At 41.5% G+C, this 23,347-nt stretch overlaps 1 protein-coding gene across 1 annotated transcript in view; it reads left to right on the forward strand.

The window, feature by feature from the left end:
- Positions 1-23,347, forward strand: part of PTPRG (protein tyrosine phosphatase receptor type G) — a 391,447-nt gene that overhangs the window by 277,505 nt on the left and 90,595 nt on the right. The window contains exons 6-8 of the mRNA XM_084214136.1: positions 4,259-4,325; positions 15,514-15,671; positions 19,799-19,991. Of these exons, the coding sequence (XP_084070262.1) occupies positions 4,259-4,325; positions 15,514-15,671; positions 19,799-19,991 (418 nt within the window). The remainder of the gene's footprint in view (positions 1-4,258; positions 4,326-15,513; positions 15,672-19,798; positions 19,992-23,347) is intronic.

The raw sequence follows: 23,347 nt of genomic DNA on the forward strand, positions 1-23,347 counted from the left end.
GATTTGTGTCTTTTAAATCATGAGGACAAGCTGAGGTCAGTGCAGCAGCAGCACAGGGGTAGTACCTTGCCCAGTAAAGCCTATCTTCACATGCTGTGGCTTGGTGGCTGAACTGGCATGGTCAGCCTGGCTGAGGTGCTCTGGTCTGTCCTCTGCTCACATTCCTGCTCTGCTCAGTCACTGAAACTGTCCTCTTTGGAGTATTAATGTTATCCTGAGAAGGGGCTGAGCTCCCTGGCCTGCCTTCAGGGGTACAGCTGTAGAAGCAACACTTTGGAGCACAGGGACAGCACATTGTGCTGGTGAGAGGTGTTAACAGTGCTGTCAATAGAGCTCACGGCTGATCAGCCTTGTTCACTGAAGGAGCAGTAATTTCTCAGTCCCTGCATCAGATGCAGGAGCTGTAAGGAAATCTCACCTGTCTAGAGTATGATTTCCACCATGACTTCATGTGAAGAACATACCTGGTTTATGGCTGCAGAATGGGGTCACTTGTGCCTTCCCTTTTCCCATATTGCAAATATTTGTCTTGTTCATTGTATTAGCATCAAGCCATTCTTTCTATTCAGAATGGCATGTGCACCAGGTATTGAAGTCACCCAAAGGGTACAATAAACAAAAGATTTTGCTTCTTCATGTCATGTTCATCCCATATTTACCCTATGGTGAGAGCTCTGTTAGCACAGGAAGCTGCTTAATGATATCTCAGTGTTTGTTTTTCCATTGTGCTTAGCATGACAGTTACCTATTTATTTCTGCTGAAGAGGATTACAGGCATTTTTCAATTATAAATGATGCACACAAGCATTATTTCATCTGTTTGCTGCAGACCTATAGAGTGTTAGTCAGTTTTGAGCAAAAACATCTTGTACAGCAAGCAACATTTGTAGTAGTGGTACTGTGGGTATTTTAGGGCAATTTCAGGATGCTTTTCCATCTGTTTGTTAATACTCACTCTGCAGCATTGTAGGCTTGTGTTTGTGCCTGGAATTCCTGTGGCTTAAGAAATTTGTCATTCTTGGTGTTTCTTCCAGTAAGTTCTTGAAGGAATAGGGGGGAAACTCACAGTTCTTCACTCACAAGAAAAGGTTTGCCAGCTTTGACAGGCATGTGTTGGGTGAAGCCAAAGTGCCCAGACCCAGTTACAGATGTATGATCTTTCTCTAAGGTGCCAGCAGAAATGTGGAATGTAAGATCAATCTGAATAATTCATTGCTGTTGTCCTTCAGGATATGTTAATAAGATCATAAAAAAACACGTTGGGAACACATATATAACAAAGAAAGTTAAAAACACTTTGTAGGAGGATATAAGCTCAAGCTTCATGACATGGAATCATAAAGCAGGTCAGAAGGACACTTCTTATTCTGGAGATTTTTTTCCTTCTACTTTTTAAATTTTTTTTTCTTCCCTTCCTTTCTTTTAAGTATCAGCTGTTATCAGAGACAGGATTCTTGTATGGGTGAATCTCTGATCTCAACCAGTGTGGTAGCTGCAGGCCAGTTAAACCAGAGATGTGCAGCAATGAGGATAGAACTTGACATTTTGGATTTCAGAAACTTGATTTCCACTGTGAACACAGGCAGAAAAAGGATACAAAGAAGTGAAAAAAAAAAATAGAGAGATGAAAATCAAGGTGGGTTTTTTGGGCTGTTTAAGGATTTGAAGAAGAAAAAGATGTAAGAAAACTTTTGTTCTGAAGTCCAAAGCCTTCCACAAAATGAGAAACCTTTTGGTCACTTTTCTAATGGTCTTGCCAAGATCCTGAAGCAGTTGTACTGAGGTGTGAGAGAGCTGTGTGTGGACATAAGGTAAGAGGAAGGAAGGTATCTGGAAGGAAAAGAAAGCTATATCCCATGCAGGTTTGAACTGACATCTCTGCAAGTGGTACTTGTTTGAATATGATTTTTAAAGAAACATGAGATCCCGCTCCCCATAGCCCTGGAGGAAACAAGATTACAGATGCATGGAGCATTTGCCTTCCAGCCTCCATAGCAATCCTGTGCCTGTTGGTTTTGTGCTGTTGAAGAGCACAGCTCACTGCAGAATGTGCTATCAAAGAGGCTGCATGGCTGGATCTATACAGCCACACCACCTCAGATTAAAGGGGCGCTGCCAGGGCTGAGGTTAAGGATTGATCTACTTTGACACAAAATCCCAAAAGGAAGAGTTCTAACCTTTATGATCCTTTCTGTCTATTTGGTTTTTTTTCAAACTGATTGCAGCTGTCACCAGACATAAAACCAAAGTAAACAGAATAAAACTCTTTACCACTTATAGTTAGGCAGCAATAAATAAAACATTGTTTGCATCCAGAGCAATATTTTCTTATGTTCTTGTCCTTAAATGCTAGTAGCATTTTAATGATTTTTTTTTCCAATGGTGCCCATGGTTAGAGAAACCTGGATAAATGGAAAAGATGCAGGAATGTGTCACACAACAGACCCTGTATTTTTAGTGTTTCTTTTTGATTTGTCAGATGTCAGAAAGAACCTACAAAGTGGGTAATTTGGTGCACTGTCCTGTGATTTTTATTTATGCTGGATCCAAAGTGTACAGAGCACCCCTTTGGGCATATAAAAGTTCATGCTTCAAAGAGCTTGCAGCCTTCAGGGTAATGGTGTTATGTCCAGTAACATCTGAGCTGTATATATTTCAAAGCTGCTTTTGCTGCTTTGATAATTTTATTGCATTTCTTGCCCTAGATGATCATTGCAAGTTCTGGAGTACTGTGATGAGGAGAGGATTTTCAATTTCCATTTACCACACCAAACCATTTTGTCTCTAGAGAAGTGCATGAGAACGAGTCCTGAACACAGCAGAGTAGTTCATAGGGCAAATGAACAGAAAAAGAAAAGTGGTTTGTTTTGGTTTATCTCAATGCAGTTGGCTGAGAAGATAATGAGGTTTCTAAGAATCCTAATTAGTTAGGGGGAGGAAGGACAAGATGAGAGGCACTTGTGCTTGTGAAACTTGGGCAGTAGATTCCAATTTTCCTGTTCAGGCTATTAAAATTTGTGATATTTTTACAGCACATTTTTTGGATGTGCTGTGGTCAGTGATCTCCTCCTCCTAAGAGCAGCTCCAAGCTGGTTCTGCCCTCCATAGATCAGTGTGTTCCTTTCTCAGGGTTTTCTTCTTTTGTCTCCACTCCTTTCCAAATACATTAATGCACAGCCATAATGTGATTAAACTCTGTTTTTCCTCACGACATTGAGGTCATAAGCAGGCAGTAAAATACAGGGCAGCTCTTCTGTATCTGAAGTGTTGCCCATTAGGAGCTGTCCATCCAGAAATTATCAACACTGCTCAGCTTCTGAAGCTGGTGGGGAAGAGAAGGAAGAATGTGCCCCATGAGTAAGATACATGGCAGTATTTATCTCCCAAAAGTAAATTGGCAACTATCTTAAATAGTGGAACATGTTCACAGAAATTGTGAGTTATTCCTACAATACCTCTGAAGAGGTAAAAGGTTTTAAAAAAATTGCATTATTGTATTATTGCATTATTGGTTGTGAATTCCTCGTCTCCGTGCAAGTAAGTGACTGAAATGATGGGTTTAATTTGGAAGTTGTGGAACTCAACAGGGTTAATCCTTCCTGCTGTCTTTCCCTCCTCTCTCTGGTGGTGGATCTCACTGTTGTGGAGGATGTGGGCAATTTCTGAGTGATAGAAGGAATGTTACAGGGTTTGGTCTGGCAGTACAGGCAAGTACACTGTCAAAAATTGATTATTTTTTTCCAGATCCTCTCACAGAGCTCTTTTGCCTTTCCTTTGTCCAAGTGACACTGAATTAAGTAAATTTAAAAATATGTATAGCAATGAGATGCCAAGGCCAAACTCCATTAGGGCTGAAAGGGATCCAGCTTCCCTGACTGCAGTGGCAGCACCAGATTTATGGCCTTGTTGGTAAGGAATGAACTGGTCTGAGATGACTTCTGTTTATCACAGCAGTTCTCCTCTGTGAAAGGAGGAGTAGATGGAGAAAAATCAGCTCTGCGTTTTTAGGCTTTGCAAGGCTCATAATTGGTTAATGTTTTAAAGAATGCAGAGGACACTTTAGGTTTTATTTAACCTTCCTCACTTTATTTTGTGACACCATGTACCCATGGCATTTGGTGAAGATCTGTTGTAAATGTGAGAACTCAGCAGCTTGTTAGGTAACATCTTTTTTTCTTCTCTTGTTAGAAGATTGAACTGAAACTGTTCTGCCTAATGCCAGAGTAGATGTAACCAATCCTGTATCCTTTGCATCTAGGTCAGCCAGAGGGACAATTCAGCACTGGATCCCATTATCCATGGGTTGAAGGGCGTTGTACACCATGGTAAGTAGCTACTTAAACTTTCTACTTGTTGGGAAGGGGAGAGGGGCAGAAATATTGTCCTTAAGGGATCAGGTCACCCCTGGAAGGACACAGTGAGCCCACACATTCCTCATTCACTGATGTTTAAGGGCATCACAGGCATTATTTGATAGGTAAAGATCAGAGTCATTTGTTACCTGAGAATGGTTTAGGGTGAACAGTAAACAATTTGTTTCTTTTCAGTCAGTGCTCCAGAATGCATAAGTTATCAATCACAACCTGCTGCAATCTATCATTCATATTAGAACTTCGAAGGCAGCCTGGATGCTTCACTCTGTTATTTATCTTCTGTTTGCTCTAAAAATACACCTCTCTGAAGTTTCTATTTGTAAATAAATTATTTGTCTTTCAAATTTAGGGAACTGATAATGAAACAGAAAATTAACTATCTATGAAAATTAATTAAACTTTGCAGCAGATGAACATCTTTCTAATGCTGGCATAAATACGATCATTCAGCTGTTCTGATGCATATACCTATTATCCTTGAACTTATAGCAGGTACTAAAATAAATATTAATATATTTTATACTTTTATAACCAATTTTTTACTTGGGAATTTTCCTGAAGCCTTACCGCAGGTAATGCATCATCAGCAATGACATCAAGATGCTCCAGTTCCCAAAGTACTCTTGTCAGGTTTTAAAATAATGATTTGTAAAGTTTTAATAATCTCATTGTAATTCAAAAGGCATCTGCTGGAATGGTGCTCAGTACAATAATAAATCTCTGTTCCATCTATAGTGCCGTGATAAAACATCTTTGTACCTTTTCTGAGGATTGTCTTTAGACATTAGCTAGTGCTGTAGAGCTTAACAGACATTTTTTTTCTCTTGACTGCAAACCTAAAACTAGTTGACAGTGTTAGATTAAAACAAATAGGATCTTGGATTAATTGTTCTCCTTTCAGAATCATTTAACTTTGCAACTGGGAAGGCAAATAAATCCAAGCACAGTGAAAAACGGGTTAAAAGATAACATGCCATAAAGTCCTTCATTTAGAGAATTTTCCTTAGGTTTTGCTGCTTATAAATTGCAGTGTTCTGCTGTGAAATAAAAACAACACACTGAGGTGAAAAACTGGTGTGGTTTTCCACAAAAATAGAAGTTATTACTTTGTTGCTGCTGGATAACAAAACAGGCCAGCAAAAGCAAAGCTGGGATGTGTTAGGCTGCGAGATTTTTTTCAATGTCTGTGTAATTTGACACTGCAGCCAAGCTGCCATTTATCTGGACTGGGATCTCTTTCTAGTTTTGTTCTTTACCTGCTTTCTATTCCAAGACTCCAACCCCCTGCAAGCACACAATGTGTTGGCCACCTCATCAGGTTTTTCTGCTCCCTGTCTTGCTCCTCAGACAAAACAGCCCCTCCTGGATAATCACACCAGTGTCTCCTTAGAGGATTCTTCCATTCCCAAAATTAATTGTTTGGGTAGGATGTGGCTGGTCCCCAGGCTGTGATTCCCTGACCACACAATGATCAGTCCATCTCCGTGCTGTCTTACCCACAGCAAAATCTGGGTGGATAAAAGACATTTATTTTTGTTTTGCACACAATGCACAGAAGTCTGCTAGTGTTTCAAGTAAAGGATATGTTTCAATAGCTTGTTTCCTTTTCAAAACATTAAGGAAGAAAAAGAGGAAAATCATGCTTTCCTTCCTGTTTCAAAGGCCCTGATTAAAGGCCTTTTCTAAGGTTCTTTTGGTGGTTGGAGTAAAGGAATTTCCTCCTGCAAAGCAGTTGTTGAAAGAGATCATTCTCTTTAACTTAAATATTGATAGAACACTTCAGTGAAGAATTCTCATATTATCTCTCTTTTAATGTTATTATATAGAATAATAGTAAAGATGTGAGGGTTTGATTCCAGATTCTTACATTTCTTTTCTTGATGTGGTTTACTTGCATCTTACATGAGCACAGTGTTATGAATTTATCTGAAAAGCTTCTTCCTGACTTCCATTTGCCTTGCATTCAACTGGGACCCTCAGGCAACATGGAGTTTTTGGCTGAAACACAGTGAAAAACTCTTGTGGCTTTTGAATAGAGTGTTTGGATCAAGCAGGAATCCAACAAAAGAAGGCAAAATTGAAACCTTAAGTTTCTTTGCATTTTATAACGTTTTCATCACCATGTTGGTTTTAGGTGGTTGTCACAATACAGAGGCACATAGATATGATGTAAAATTAAGAATATTTACAAGGATTGAGGCTTTCTTGCCCCTCTCCCTCCATCTGGCAGAGCATGTTTCCTGAGTTGTGCTGAACGCTCACTCCTCACTCACACTCATTCATTTCTCAGCATGGGAATGGCACACCCACACAAACCCTCATCATCCTCTTTTTGTCATTTACTCAAAGGCCTGGCCCTGTGTGGGGACTCCACTCTGTACAGGGCTCCCACACTGGCTGTCCCCACTGTGGTGACAGATCTGCTAACACTCAGGTGCATACACAGATGATACTCATGAATCATGAGATGGGGTTTTTAAAAAATTTTTTGTATCCTTTTTCCTTTTTTCTGTCAAGTTCTTGTATTCTTACATTGCCCTTCCAGGGGTATGCAGACATTTCCAAAGTCATAAGTACTTTCTGTAGAAGCGAAAGCAATTTTTGCTTGATATTTCATCAGGGATTTGAATTACTTACTAATTTGATGGAACATAAATAATTGTGCCCTTCACAGTGTCACCAGCTTAGTAACAATGATAGAGAAACATACACATAAAAATCAATACAGGCTTAGTTGCTACTTAGTTGATTTTGTTTCCTCATCTCCAGGTATAATTTTGTAGAATCTTAATGGTGACATTAAACTTAATTTTACATGAGCAACCATATAAAGTTTCTTAGCTGGAAGGGAAATCATGGTGTACCAAACTGGCAGATGATGTCTGGATCTATGATAATGCTTTGGGGTCTGCCCCATGTTCTTGCTGCTGAACAGGATGTTCCCACACTTCTCCCCAGCTCCTGCATCCGCCCTCCAAGAGCAGCACAGGATCAGAGAAGGCTCTTACAGGAGCTGTCAAATGCTTGTTGCTGATTTTGAAATTGCTTTTGGTTTTGTACTCTGCCAAGGATTTGTCACACCTCCTGCCAGCCAGGTGCCTGCTCTTCTCACTGCTGCTTTCCCTGCCCCAGGGCACGTGGAGAGGTGTCTGCCACAGAGCCCAGCCAGGACTGACAGCTGGGAGTGGGCAGCCCTCCCTGGGAAAGGGATGGGGTATGAGCAGGTGGGTTTTGCATTTACTGGGGCTGACTTGTTCTTTCAGCTCTGAATGCTGGGGGTCTTTTTTAGCTCCTCTGCAAATGCTCTCCTCATCATGAAAGCTGGTGGGAAGGGTCTCCAGCAATGCTGGTGCTGGCAGGAAGGATGATGCATGTTGTTCATGTTGGAGTTGGATCACAGGTAAAAAAGTCACTGGCTCCTGGCTGTGTTTGCAATGCACATGGGGCAGTCTTGGTGCTGCACATCTGACTCCTCTGCCCGTTTTGCTGCCCAGGTGCTCAGCTGGGTGCCCTGTCCTGAGCCCCTCTACTCCTCATCCTTCTTTGTGGTGCTGAGGATTGCAGGGCAGGAAGGAGCTGCTCTTGTGCAAGGGCTGAGGAGGCTGCTGAGGCCTCAGAGGGAATGATTGTGCCCTTGTGGGAATAGGGGCTGAAATACCAGAGTGTGTGTTATACAATTGATTTGCATTAAAATGGCCATGAAAGCTTTTGCCTGCCACACGTTCCAGCAAGGTCTCAGAGGAGCACCTGTCAGGATGGAGCTATTGCACAGAAACATTGCTTTTTCCACCTTTGCTGTCTTTGATTTGCCCTTTTTGGTACTGTTTTGTATGTAAGGCTCTTAGAGAAGCCTTTTCCTTGTTTTTAGCAGCTGCCTGGAAGGCATTAAAATGAGCCTTCTTCCCTGATGTCAGTCCTGGGGTGGCACCCAGTGCTGGAGGCTGTTTGACATTCACCTTTTCCCAGCCTGGCACGGCTGCTCTGCACAGGACCACAGTCCTGTTTTACTGTGCAGGCAAAGTGTTGTCAGAGGGGACAGCAGCCCACACTACCCCAGGCCCCTGGAAAAGATTTCAGGGTGATGGAAACCATGTTTTTGTCACTCTGTCCTGTTCTCTTTGGGTGTTGTCAAGAATCTACACTGATCAGCAGAAAATTATTATTAGAGCACAAATAAATTACCACAGCAGAAAAGGCTCAATGTCACAAAAATGGGGCTCTTATTACCTTCCTTGTCAAAAGTGAGCTCTGAAAATCAAAGTGCTTCCAGATCAAAAGCTTAGGTACAAAGTGAATCAATGGCATCTGTTGCTTGTTTGTGAACATGCGGTGGGGTGAGGGGAGGAGAGGAACCTTGGTTTATTTAAAAAGGAGGTTGGAAAAGATCTTAAAAAGCTGTAACTGGAGCAGAGTGAAGTCTTGGATCTCCCTTGAGATGGGCCAGAAGTGGTCAGGCAAGGGATTACTAAAATTTCTGGTCTTGCTGGGGAGGACTTACCAAAATACAGTTGAAACAACTACTTTAATAATGGAAAAGGATAGAGAATAAATATGTTGCACATCTCTCCAGTTGTCCTAGGTGAAAAATCAGTGAATAACCTGTTAAAATAAATCAGCACTAAAAAAGAAGCAATCTAGGCAGTGTTAGTTACCCTGTGGATCTATCACACCAGAATGCATAATAACAAGAAAACACCATTAGCGCCATGACACGTTTTTTCTTTTGTTTTGAACTTCAACCATAACACTGCCTGACAAGCTGTTTGCCTTCTACACCAAATATCATGGGGCTGTAGAGAAGAAGGGTGGGGGGGAGGGGTGAAGGTGAGATGTGATACCATGGGACCTCATCTTTGAAAGTAAAACTCAGAAGAAAGCAGCAGCTCAATATGGAACAAGGAAGGACCATCAAAGGGAGAGCAACACCGTGTGTTAAGCTGAGAAGGAAACGTGGAGGAGCATTTCTTTTTCCTCGGGGATGAGCTGGATATATTCTTTTGTTTTCTGATCTGTTCTTGTGTTCACAGTCAGAGTAGCCCTGTGAAAGGGGCCAGGACACGATTGCTGTGGAGCAAAGGGGAGGAGGAGGGAAGTGGGAAATGAAGATGAGAGCAGAGGTGATAAGTTCACACCTTTATATAGGGCAGCTCTGTGCATAGCTGCAGGGGTCTGTATCATTTAAAGGAATAAATGGTGGAAGTGTTGGAAATCTCTGGTCCTTCACCTGTCTGCTCTGCAAAAAGCAGTGCTGGTCACAGCTGAGTAAAGACCAGCAAGCTGACAGAGAATTAATAATTGCACAGAAAAACTAACTCAAACAAAAAAGATTGCACTTGTAAAAGTTAGGCATTAAAGCTGATGTTAAATATGAACAAATCATCGGCAGGGAGTAGGAGTTGGGTGCTATGCTGGTGGGTTTTGGGGATTCACTGAGAAATGATGGGTGGAGAAGTCTGAGAATATGTGGTTTTGCTCTGGCTCTGCAGAAACAGATGTGAACAATCCGTGCTGCTCTGGGCACTTCTGCTTCACTTCAGCCCAGCTTCTACCAGGGATCCTCCTCTCCTCTAAACTTTGTCATAGTTTCTTTTTCCTCTTATGGCTGGTGCATATCCTGTATTTCTTAGTTTCCTAGCCTGTCCAGCCTCATGTACCTCTGCCTCAGGTCAGGTTTTGTGAAACCTGGAGAAGTCTTATCCCAGTCTAGAATGCCAACAGCTGCTCTGCATCAGCACTGCTTAAGCAGGAAAGGTTCAGAATAACATTTTCCTTCTTTAAAGAGTTAAGACCTCTTCTCTGCAGCTAAGCCTTTTCCTCCTAAGCTGTTTTAAGAAAGGGAGTGAGAAAAATTAAGCCTGAGACGAACATGTGCATGGAAATGGTTATTTTGTGAATAAGAGACCTGCCTTTTTTATTCCTTCCTCCTGGATTTTTGTTCCTCTCACTGGTTGTCTCAGATTAAATTAGTCTGCAGGACTGTGTTATTATCTCACTCCCCTCCTCCCTGCCCTGCTGTGCTTGCTGTGTCCTTACAGCTCCTTACATTGCTCAGCAGAGGCTCTTCTTAGAAAAAAAAAAAAAAAAAAAAAAAGTGAGAAAAATAATTGCACAATAAATGACAAGAATTACCATGAGTACAGAGAACTGTCAGATACTGCTCTTCCTGCAGGATTTACACAGCAAGCATTCATCTGATGATCCTTTCAGTTAAAGTAATATATAACATTTGTAATGTCATCTTTAGAATCACCCCCACGAGTCTGGTCCTTGGCTGTGCTTTGCTACCTGCTTTATCTGGGAAGTTCTGGCTCAGTTGGTGTGCAACACGGTGTCCTTTTCATTATTTTTGTGTGTTTGCTTTTTAAAAGTTTGAATGCAGAAGCTTTAGAATGTCTTGGCTCATTGTGAAAATGAAATTGGCAATAACATTGTTTAATAAATTTGGGAGACTTTCAAAGCTCTTCATATTGGTATTGCAGATTTCAGTTATTCAAAGTGTAGCTGGGTACCTATCAGGCACTGCACATACGTTAATTTTGGAAAGAAGCTCATTTTAAGATATTGTTTTCAATGCAGCCAAGTTCCTGTTTTCTTACAGAAAATCATGATGAAAGTCCCAAAGCATTCCATGAGATATAAATGGACTTGGCATATAGCTGTTTTCTTGTGATGTCCAATCCAAGTTCCTGTTAGACTTAAAAGAGTTTTGATCACAGATAGTTGTGTGCTGTTTACCTGCGTATCTCAAGAAGCCTCTTACTCTAGTGATTTGGTCTATATTTTTCCACTGATTTACAGACTGTATTTTTAGCAAGTCAAGTCCTTGAAGGCAAAATGTTCAATTGTTGGCTCTTTCAAAATAATATTTGTTGGCATCAGCTTCTGAAAACTGCAGTAGTTGGTGGAGATCCACTGCTGGTATCTGGTTTAAGATCTGATTTCTCTCCTCTGCTCAGTAAGCTATTGTGCACAATTTAGTATTAGTTCAGAGCTAGTGGTGATGACTTGACAAAGAATGTAAATAGGTCAGGCTTTTAAAGCATGTCTGCAGTTGCTCTGCGTTTGGGTCAGGTTGTGCAGAAAATGCCCCTTTGTCCCATGCAAAATGCTGGGGAGATTTCTCAGCCCAAACAAAGAATATGCAGGGTGTGACTTTTCACTTTGCTTTTGTGAGACACAGACCAAGAGGCAGATGTGAATGGTGTATCAGAAGGTCAAATATGTTACCAGGTGGCTCAGCTAATTGTTTTTTGTGAATGTAAGAGTTTAAATACAATATTGTCCTTTCATACTGCAGAACACTTAGTATTTTAAATGCCACATTCATTGTCTTAATGGTCAACAATGAATCTGTGGTGCTTGCTATTTTTACCTCTGAGGTGTTAGAGTGAACGTGTTTTTCCAAGCATTGGTGCTGTACACAAAGCATTGCTGTTTGTTACCTGTGGGTAAATCTGCATTAATGGGGAGATGTTTTGGATACTGCTCTTTGCTGCATCACCTGGGAGCGCTGGTGGCAGCAGCAGGTTACTGTTCTTTCCCAAGGGAACGTTCAGTATTTCGAGAGCCTGTCTTCAGGGTCAGGATCTCTGGGGCTCTGCTTTCCTGATTGTTTATATTTCTGTTTGGATGCTCAGATGGGAGGAGGACAAGGAGCAGCAGAAGAGAGCATTGCAGGGCTTTGGTTTACATGTGAGAGTGAGTAGGTGGCTCAGGGTCAGTTTTGCAGCGTTGATTTCAGTGATTCACAGTTGTTTGCAGGTGAACACCTTCGCTTTGCTGTCTTTTATTGCTTTGGTCTGCTAGTTATTTCCTAGTACCTGTCAGCAGATGTTGTCTCATCAGTCATGTAGTTTCCAGCCTTTTCCACTTTTTTCCTCCTAAAACTCCTCACTCCACTCAGTCTGTTCCCAGCCTCCTGGACACAGTTCAAGCCCATCCCAGGCACTGTAAATGGGAAACAGGAGCTGATAATAAAAGACAGTGAAGAAAGGTTTGTTATTATTTCCAACCTTGTTCTTTTTCATTTAGTAGGAACTATATATACATGCACCCATGTGCATGTGTATATATGTGGATGTATTAAAAATATTTCTGTGATAATCAGTGAATGCTCTTGCTTAGCCTGGAAATTATTCTCCTTACAGTTTTACCAGTAACAATAACTGACTTAACATTGAAATCTTTGAAATTATATGACTTCAAATTGCCATTTTCAAAACTGTCTTAAGGTCTTAGGAACTTTAATTTCATGGCATTTACTGTTTCAATATGCTCTTGAAGGATATGGCAGGCAGGCACTGGAGTTTCAAAGTCCCTTTTTCTTTAAGCTTCATGTGAAGATCTTTGTGACTCTGATTTCTAAAACTCTGCACCATGCATCTAGATGGCAAACAATACAAAAGAATGATATGTTTTCAAAAGTGTTACATTTTTTTAAAGCATAATCAATTGATTATCATCTATTTTAGTAGTCATTTTAATCCAATTATATGTATGTTTTCATTTTAATCTTTGGCATTCATTAATGAAAACTTAGAGCATTGCTTGTAGCCATGAAAAATTAGATCGAGTACACCCTGCCCTACTTAAACTGTGTATTAGCAAAGCTACTTTTTCCTTGAGAAATATTCTTTTTCACAGCTGACTATGACTTCCCAAGTGCTTAGGAAAAAACCCTCCCTAATTGATAACCAAAAATTAATCATAGTCGGATACTTCCAGTTTGCATTCAAATAAGGTATTTCTCTGTCTAAATAAGCTTCCTTTACTTGATTATTCATATTGTAGTTCAAAATGTTTAAAAATGAAAGACAGAGTTGGATGAAATGTAGACTACTTAATACAGTGTGTATTTAATATAAAAGTTATGCATTATTCATTTTTGCAATTTGAATAACTTTGAATTTAGCATCCCTGTTCTTCATCTTTCCCTTTGATGAACAATTAATTATTAAAATATAATATTGTCAGCATATGGCACAAAAATCCTTGAAAGTGTAAAATGAGCTTCCTTCTCCTGCCATCCTTTGATAAAGGGATACCATATCTGTGGTTTTGCAGAGCCTTTATCCAGCATCTTAAGTGATTCCATCATTGTAATTAAAAGATTACAAAAGTTAGAAATAGTGAAATTGTTAATTGTAACTGCAATATTTTTTTTTTTAATTCGAGAGGAAAACACTTTTCAAAATGTGCCTCTGCCTGCCAGCTGTGTCATGTGTAGTCACTGGCTGGTAGTGCAGGGGATGTATTCAGACACTCTCTGGGATTCATTGTGGCCCACTCTATCTGAGTGCTGATATAGGGAGACAGCTCTGAAACAGAAATCCAGTGTCAAGTTTGTGTACTGCATTTGGAAATCAGGTCCTGTGACTGAGTTTCGAGTTTTCCTAACCAAGTTTTTCTGCATAAAAATGAGCCAATCAAATTAAATGCGACCTTTTGCTGTGATTATGCCTTCTTGATTAGAATCTCTTTGAACTTTGGCCAATCACATATATTTTAGTATTTATTATTTAGGCACACTTTTTCTCACAGAGGTATGCTATGACGAGGAAAAAATGTGGATTGTTATTTGTTTATTTCCTTTTTGGAGATGCAGATATGGTCAAAATCTACTTGGATTAGAAGGAAAGGAATTGTTCACCAAGAGTTTGCAGCAGTGCCTTGACTTTAATAGAATTACTCATATTTTGGAATGCTAAAAGCTATGAGAACATCACAGACCTGTTGATATTGTGCAGAAAATAGAAGATATGTGAAGTGTATGTATCATTGGCGTCGTGCAGCAGCAGTGGAGTTAAGTCCCCCAATTATCAGACTGCTGCTAAGAGGTTTAGGCAACTCCTGATTTGATCAAGACTTACAGAAGACTGTGGGATGCTGTGGAAGTGAATTCTGCAGACTTCATCCTATTTGGAAGACGTGTGTGTCAATCACCAGCCCACCTGCTTCTCCCTTCTGTTGGGGCGGGAGGGGGTGGTGGTGGGTTTGCTCAGCAGCTCTGGTGAGACAGAAAAACGACTTCCCTCAGCCCAGGCGTGGACTCCTGTTTGAGGCATGCAGGATGTTGAAAGTAAGGAATAGAGATGTCCAGGAGAGCCCCTCATGTCAGCCTGCCTGAGGCAGTGAGCACCTTTGCACAGGCTGAGAGGGCGCCTCAGCCTCTCAGTCAACATGAATTGGAGAGGATAAATGCTCAGGGATGGCAGGGAAATTGCCTTGCCTCCAGCTGTTCCCTCCTTTTGTTTGTTTCTTTTTCTTCAAGGTGTTAAATATTACCAGCTTGTCACTGTTACTTGCAGGTGAATGCTTCCAGTGCTTAGGTTTGCATTTCAGGCTGTCCAAGGAGATTCTCAGAGAAAAAAATGTTGTCCTCAGACTGCTGGACCCTGGGAAGGACTTTCTTGGATTTGGGAGAAGGGGCAACAGTTCTGCCTGTGAGACCTATTTGTGGTGCAGTGCTGGCTGTGTCTGGCAGCGCCCTGGCAGTGCCAGTGTGAGTGGGTGCAGGCAGCCTGAGCGAGCACGGCTTGGATGCTGCTTTGAGCACCACAATGAGCTTCAGCAGTGTCCTGTGTCCCTGCTCCTCAGCCCAGCTGCCTGGCAGCTCCCAGAGAAGTTTGGCTGAGCAGCATGGCTCTGCCTCCTCTGTCTCAGCAGTCCACTGAGGGTTTGACTGTGCTCCTGCATCCCTTTCCACCTCTGGCAGAGATGGGGCAGATGCACTGCCTGGTGTGCTCTGCTCGGGCAGCAGCAAACAGGACCCGTGGGCCTGGCTGTGTCCCACTGGGTTCTGCCTTGCTGCCACCAGGCTGGAGAGCCACGTACTGAGTGCTGGAACCATTGACTCAGGGTTATTTCTGTACTGACATGGACCAGTGGGCTAGCAAGTGCACTTCACACCTGCACACGTTCAGATTAGGAGGGTGTGTGTTTGGGATGGGGCCGACTAACATTTTGGCTGCTCTTTTAATAAACCACACATCAGCTCTTACCGAGGGTTTCCATTTTTCATTACATATATGATAAAATATGTTGTTGCCATTACACCTTGTTAGGCTGCCTAGCGATGTGATGTCTGTTTTAAAGACACATTAAAAAAAAGTGTAATCTTGCTTGTCAATCTTCCCCACAGAGAAGGAGACCTTTCTGGATCCCTTTGTGCTGAGGGAACTTCTGCCAACGTCTCTGGGGAGCTACTACCGCTACACAGGTTCCCTGACTACTCCTCCCTGCAGCGAGATCGTGGAGTGGATCGTTTTTAGGAAGCCTGTGCCCATTTCTTACCACCAGGTGTGTTTGTTTTGTCAGTGAAACCCACCCCTTAATGTGCCCTCCTTAAGTCGGTGTTTTCAAAACCGGCCAGTTTAATTTGGAGAACGCAAATGTTTCTGTTGACAAAAAAGGAAGTGTTGGCGATTTTTTTTTATTCTCTTAGGTAATATTGTTTCTGAACAGGAGCCATCAGTCTTGAGAAGACAGTACAACATGAAACCCAGTTTCCTTTCAGTGATTTATTTTGTATTGTTTTTGTTGAGATTAAATTAAGTTATGGTGTAAATAGTTACATTGAGTTCCCTTTTATTCTTTTTAATTGAAACTTTCTTTTCAAAGTAAAGTGAGTGATTTCAGTTCTGCTCAGATTTAGTAATTTGAACTAATTACATTAGAAAAGACATCTTTCCATTAATTCTCCATGCTTAACTGTTTTTATAACACAGTAAAGCTGCCATTATGTGCTCAGCGAGCTGGTGCACAAATCTTTAAAATTAGCACATAGCAGCTTTTAATGTAAATAGACACAATGTCTGGAGTTTGAAGAATCAAGCAATGTCTAGATGAAGTCAAATGTTTGACAGTTCAGTGTATTTTGACACTGTAAGACTGTGGTCTTAGAAAGCCAACCTGCTGCACTTAGTCTTGCCTCTTATTCATCTGTCATAATCCACTGAAAAAAATGTTTTTACATTACTAATTCTGTCAAGTGCACATGAACAGGTCACTGGGTGATCCTGACTGACAGATGTGGTGCTCAAAGGTTTCAGAAGTATGGAAGGCACTTGCCATACCCCTGCTCCAGGCTTTTTTTCCTGTTTTCTAGATCTCAATGCTTCTCCCATAGATTCTTTCATCTTTTTTTGACAGTCTGTGTTCAAAATCAGTTGCAGTGCTTCAGCTGAGGCCCTCCAGAGGCTGAGGGGCATGTCAGGATTCCTGTCTCAGCCCGCCATCCTGGTGTTATTTTGCCTGTTTCACAGAAGTGTGCGGTGCTGCCCATGTTCGGCTCCTGGTCAGCAGGAACACTTTTGCTGGAGGCTTTCCCTGGAGCTCCCTGGCAGTGCTGAGCACACTGTGCCCCCAGGCAGCCCCCAGTTCTGGCTGGAGCCTGGGACTCTGCACATGGTCCTGTTTGAATCAGACCCCTTGTTTTTTTCAGGCTATTTCTCTGATTGTCGAGATCATTTTGAATTCTGTCCTTGACTGCAGGGTACTTGCAAATCCCTTGTAGCTTTTCACTACATCAATAAGTTTACTGTTTATTATTTGGTGGCTGCAAGGCCTGGCCCATGCTCAGTTTTATACCCTGTGTGCCTATCAGGTGGGTCACGGCTTCTTTTTTTCTTTTTTAACAAATGCAAATAAAATGGTAAATATCAATTTCAGCTGTCAGTATAAAGGAACTTTATCCTGGCATAGCTCCTTTCCTGTGCTCTACAGATGTAACTGTTCCAAATCAGGCCTTTAAAATTTGGCATTGTGCTGCTCTGTGCATGTGCATGTGGTTGGAGGGCTGGGAATTCTGTGTGTAGACAGACTTTCATTGATACTACAACACATGTGGAATAAATAATAGTATTCCCCCCTCCCCGGTAGCTCTAGATGTGTGTGTTTCAAGAGCCTGCCACCCTGCCACTGCTATGATTATTATTTGTTCCTCTAACAGAAACAGTGTAACATAATCCATTGCCATAGTTTAACCTTCTTTATCACAAACCCCATGAAGCAGCCTGTAATCCCAGGGGATGACAGTGATACTGTTTAAGCTTTGTTGCTGTTCCAATTAAATGCGTGCTTTTGTGCAAAATACCTTGCTGGAAAAGGACAGTAGTGAAGTGGTCCATTTGTGGAGGCTTCTCTGTTTTATTTGCAGTCCTCCATCATCATCATCTTCCCTGATAATTAGACAGCAAACCAGGACAAGCTGTGTCACCCTGTGGCTGCATTGTAAAGCTAAGTGCATTCAATGACCCAAAGCATGGCATTATCTCTCGTAATGCATACCTCAGAGTAGCTCATTGTGCTCACAACAGTTTCAGTATTTTTAATTGCCATTTGTATATCCAAGCCTTAGAAAACTACACATCAGGCTTTAGTGGTTTGTAATTGCATGACTCAGTGTTTTAGATCAGGTTTCCCTGTATCTACAATAGTCTTACAAGAGCTTTTAATTTCTTCTTTTGAACAGGAGCTCTTGTACTCCTTGAAGAGCATGAATGTAGCTCCTTGACTGCAGATCTTACAATATTATTTTTTTTCTGGCAGCTATAGATAAATTAATTTCTCATTTGTCGTAGATAATATTTTTATAGTGAAAGTGAGGTTGAAATGGCTTATATATACTTCAACACATAAAAAGTGGAAGGTTAAAAATCATGTTTGAATTGGCAGTTGTTAAAATGCAATTATACCTCCCCAAGGTAGCATGGCAGAAGAAAATATTTTAAAAGTTCTCTCTGAAAGTTTAAAAATTCAATTAATGTCACAGATGTCTAAGCCTAGAGACTTGACTTCAGAAAGCAGTTACTACCCAAGTTCTTGCACTTTTATAAAGTCACCTTAAACCCTCTTAGCTGGCTTCATCAAAACTGCTTCCAGTGCATGAAGTGCAAAAGGTATGTGAATAAGCACAAGTTTTGATCTGTGCTTTTATAGAAGGGTGTAGCAGGATCATCTGTTGTGGGGGGTGTTTTAAAGACAAAAGTGTAAGTCAGTCCTTTCACCACTTTTTTACTCCATCCTCCTATGCTTTTGAGGGGGTCCCGCAAATACTTAGGACATGTTTCTTTGAAAGAATCAGAAACAGAATTGTGTTGAGAACCTCAGAATAAGGCATTCATATAAGAACAGGAAAAAAAAGGACAATTCAAATCCCAGCATCTGCACCTGCAAGCCTGGAAGCAGCACCTGAGCTCTGGAAGTGGCACCTGAGCTCCCTACCTGCAGTGGGAACTGGTCATTGGTGGTCACCCCTTCCTACTCATCCCCTGCTGTCCCTCTGGTATGGGGGGCTCAGATTACTGGTGTGAAGGCAAATTAAAGAATGGTAGTGGGTGCCTCATGAGCCAGTGGATGATGATTAATTGCTCTGTTACACCCTTCTTTGATTATTTTTATCAGCTTTATCTACTGAGGCCACCATGATAATTCTTCCAGTTTTAAGATTTGGGGCTCACATGCTTCTCCAGAGCTTTTAGAGCAGACACACTTAATGAAAAGTGTGTAACTTTCAGTGACCTGCCATTAAGCTATGAATGTTACCCAAGTCCCTTCTTGAATTCCTGGGCCGGATTCTGTGCTCCCAAAATCCATGCTATCAGTATGTGTAACTGATGTGATGCAAACAATATCAGGACTGATTCCTTCTCTGCTCTGTCTTGCTCAGTCTTTCCAGCAGCAACATAACTAATTCTAGTTTTTGTCCTGAATGATAACAAGGTGACAGTAAATGCTGTACCTGCCTTGATAGCTGAGAGGAAAACATTAGCTGAAAATATTTTCTCCTTAGTTGGCTAGAATTTTTTTTTCTAAGAAACACTAAGATACGAAGTAACAGAAAAGTTTTCCAATTACAGTTCTTTCTTACAGGTTAATACGTTTTCTTATAAATAGCTCAGATCTGAATCCAACAGAAGAACTTATTCCCAGAGGAGTATATGCTAGCGCTGCCTAAAAGTGCTGCACGAGCTGTCTGTGAAGCTTAGCCTGGCAGCTAAACTTGGTAAGGTATTCAGAGATAAGGAAGTGTTGCCTTATCCAGGAGAAAGCTCTCGGTGTGGAATGACCTGGAGGCACTTTCTGACGGGATACAGTGAAACAAAGCGGTGCCAGCAGTGAGGAGGGTTTGGCAAGGCTGTGTCACACACGAAAGGGATCTTAAGGGCAAATATTTCTTTGCCAATGACAGATGTGCACAGGTTCTAGAAGGCCTTCTCCCATGTTGGGCAGGATAAGCCCTGTGCCGAGATAAGGTGGTTGGCAATAATTTCAGTGGGCAGTCTGACTTCCCATGTGCTTTTATCAGTCTTGGCATCAACATTTTACTTCCTTCCATTTTGCTGTCTTATCAGCCACCCGGATTTCACCGCATTGTTTTTCTAATTAACATCCCTTCTCTCCCCTGCCATGATGGCTGCCATCAGCTGGAGGCATTTTACTCCATCTTCACCACTGAGCAGCAGGACCATGTCAAGTCTGTGGAGTACCTGAGGAATAACTTCCGACCCCAGCAAAGCCTGAACAACAGGAAGGTATCCAAGTCTGCTGTGAAGGATGCTTGGAACCAAGATATGACAGACATCTTGGAAAATCCACTTGGCACAGAAGCTTCCAAAGGTAGATTAAACTTTTGAATTTTACACTTGACTGATAGGAGAATTTTTTCTGTCTACTTTGTTATCAAATGGTGTCAAGAACAGCTGTGAGCTACCAAAGAAATAATGCAGGTTGTGCAGGCATTCCTTGTTGGTAAGTGTCAATAAATTAACTAATTCTGCTTATGCTGCAGATACCTGTAGAACTCGCTGTCACAAGGTGCCATGACAATACAGCCTTAGAATATGTGGGTGTCAGAGCCACAATATATGAATCTCAAACTGGCAATGTCCCTGGTTCTGCCAGCTGGCTGTAAGGTTGTGGAGATGCCAGACAAAAAGGGAAAACCAAAGGGCCAAGGTCAGAGGTAAAATTTCAGACCCATTAGCACTGAGGCACTGGGTGTTCGAATAGAAATAGAGTATCCAGATATGGTTATGGGTTTCATCTCTCCAGTAAGTTCTGAAAAACTGCCAACCTTTTAATTCAGCGTTTGTATCAGTCTGTTGGTAAGGGTGACAGGAGGAAAATAATCTCTTCCTTTTAGGCAGGTGATTTTCTAATGTCTTGCTGAAGTGTTTCATGTGCCTTTTTGTAGAGCAGCTGGTGCTTGCTTCTGTCAGACACCAGATAATGAGCTGGAGGGAGGTTCCTGTCGCACTGGCACAGGCAGCCCTGGCTAGAGGAGCACATCAGAAATTCTGAGAGAAATGTGTTCTGGATAAAATAAGAGTAGAAATAAATATAATTCCCTACTTATATTTGCCTTTATTTTACTGACTGGTGTTATTTATAGGTAGAAGAAATCACTTGTGCTTTCCAGTCCTCAGTCTTGCGAAGTGCTTGGTGTTTAACCAGTAGAGGTAAAGGAGGGACAGTTTGCCAGAAGGAAACAGCTAAGCAGATTAACAAGCTTCCCTTTTTTACCTGGCATTTTCACCTGGCCAGGCACAGAAAGTGCAGATTTTAGAGGATGTGAATCATGAAAACAGCTGCGTTCAGCAACCTCACCTTCCCGAGAGAGTGCTGGGAGAGTGTATTTCTCAGGGCTCATTATTCTCTGAGTGCGCTTATTTATATATATATATATAATATACACGCAGACAAAGCTCATGTACCAGGCAGCCTTGGGACAGAGAATTTACATCAGAAGTGAGAAGGAGATCTTGGGAATGAAGAAACTCTGCTACGCTCGGATGCTCTGGCCTGTAGTTTTCAATCAGTGTTGTAACAGCAACATGTGTCAGTAATTTCTTCAGTTATATCCTCTGCACATATTATTTACCCAGAACAGTGATGAAAGTTAATGACTTACATTATGCTAAAAGTGACAAAACTGTCTCGATTTTATTTTGAGTGCAGCCAAGGTACCTCTGATAAAACATTCAAGGAGATTTAACTGCTTTGGCCACATGCCTGCATATTCCTCACCTCACTGGATTGTTTTTAAGATTATAAAGAATCTTGGGGTGGTTTTCAGCACCATAGCAAATAACTGAAACCTACAATTTTGTCAGAGCATTACAAACACTAAGGTCTGTAGTTAATGGGCTGATCTTGAATTTGGAGCTGTCGAGACCAAAGGAGCACCTTGAATAGCCAGAAAGATTCACCATGACTTTGATTTTTAAGAACCAAACACATGTGGCTTAGTTGTCACGAGTGAGCCAATTCACAGGAGCAAGGGACCAGCACTACCATTAGCCCATGTTTATGTGGTTTGGTTCTTGGGGACTGGTTTCATGAGCAGGTTCTCTATGGGTCCTCTGCCATTATGTTCAAGTACCTTAATGCTCTGTATTTGTGCCTGCCTGGGAATTTGAATTTGTGACATGAGAGACCCTCAGGTGGGGGACATGCATTTCCCATGGTCTGACAACATTCAGCATGCCATCTAATGGTAGGGAGGAGGCTGGAGTTGGTGAATTCTTCCTCCCCTCAGCTTTTGGTCTAGGAGGCTATTGGCTGGGCAGCTGGTTGCTTTGTACCAGTTCTGTTAGCTTGTCACTTTCTGGGTTGTGTGCACACCAGGGGACACTGAAAATAGATGCATTTTTTTCAAGAACTTTAGATAAATAGGTTGGCACAGTGTTGCTAACACAAAATGTAGTATATCCTCCAAAGGTTACAGGGATGAGATATAGCTGTTCCAGAAATATAGCAACGTGGACGTTTCTGGCCCCTTTTTTGACAAAGGTGAGCAGTGATGATGTACCCGGTCCACTGCACATTCTGAACTACTGACATATAAATAAAATGAGTTGAAGTCATAATACTTGAGTGAAAGCAAAACCTGTTGTTTATTCAGCTAGTGAATATAGTAGCACTTTATACAGTGTCATTCATGCAAAAGGACTGAGGAACAGAGTGCATGAAGTGCTTCCCAGCCAGGCAGTCTTGCATACAAGTATAGAAGAGTGTAAGCTTAGCATTACAAATTTCTTTTTTGCAGATTCTTCTGCATACCTCCTGGTTGCACCTCAATGCTTTCTGCTTTGCATTAGGCAATGTGACCAATGGCTGTCACATGGTGACTCTTGTCTGCCCTACCTGTTCCTGATTTGTGTGTTGTAGAAAAAGGCATGGTCACGAAAATGTGTCTCTTACTTGCTGCAAGGTGATATGGTTTGTGATGGTCTTCAGCTCTGCAGGGGAAGCTTGGGTATGTTTGTCGGTGTGAATTTTTGCAATTTGTTTCCTCTGTCACACTCTATTAAGTCTGTGGGCAGTATTGCTAATCTGGAAAACAGTGTTGCATTCATTATGTAAGCCTTTCTTATTTTGGAGGAAAATGTGCCCAGAACAATTTGCATAACGTTCAGAATAATTTTCAGAATTCCCTGGTGAATAGGGAATTTCAGATCAACACAAAGCAGTGGTCCATTGGCAAATGAGCCATCCTGAACAGTTTGGGACCAAAGAGCTCTCAGCTATTTCTCTCAGCTATTAAAGCTATCTCAGGTCACAGAACTGTGACCACTAGTGTGACCTGCAGATACACTGGAGGAAAACTTTCTCACTCTATACCAGTCCTCTGAGTATTTCCTTAGCAAAGCCCCAGAAGTGGTGGCATTTGGTAAACAAAAGGTCTTCTGGGAAAGGCTGTTTTAGGTCAGTGCTCTTGGATCCAGTTTGTTAACCAGTGTGAATGTTACCAGCCTTTTGCTTTGCAGTTACTCTCCTCTCCCTTTTCTTGTTTTAATTCAAAAGAGGCAATGAAGAGAAGGGCATTGTTTTCAATCATCAGAACACAAGATGATGAAATACTTCAGCTAATTTGAAATAGGACCAATTTTTCACTTACAAGTGAAAACTCCAGATTTTCTTTTGTGTCAGAGTTTAACAAGAAGAATTTTCCTTTATTCCATTATCTCATT

This window comes from Fringilla coelebs (genome assembly GCF_963513975.1).
Source record: "Fringilla coelebs genome assembly, chromosome: 13".
Lineage (NCBI taxonomy): Eukaryota > Metazoa > Chordata > Aves > Passeriformes > Fringillidae > Fringilla > Fringilla coelebs.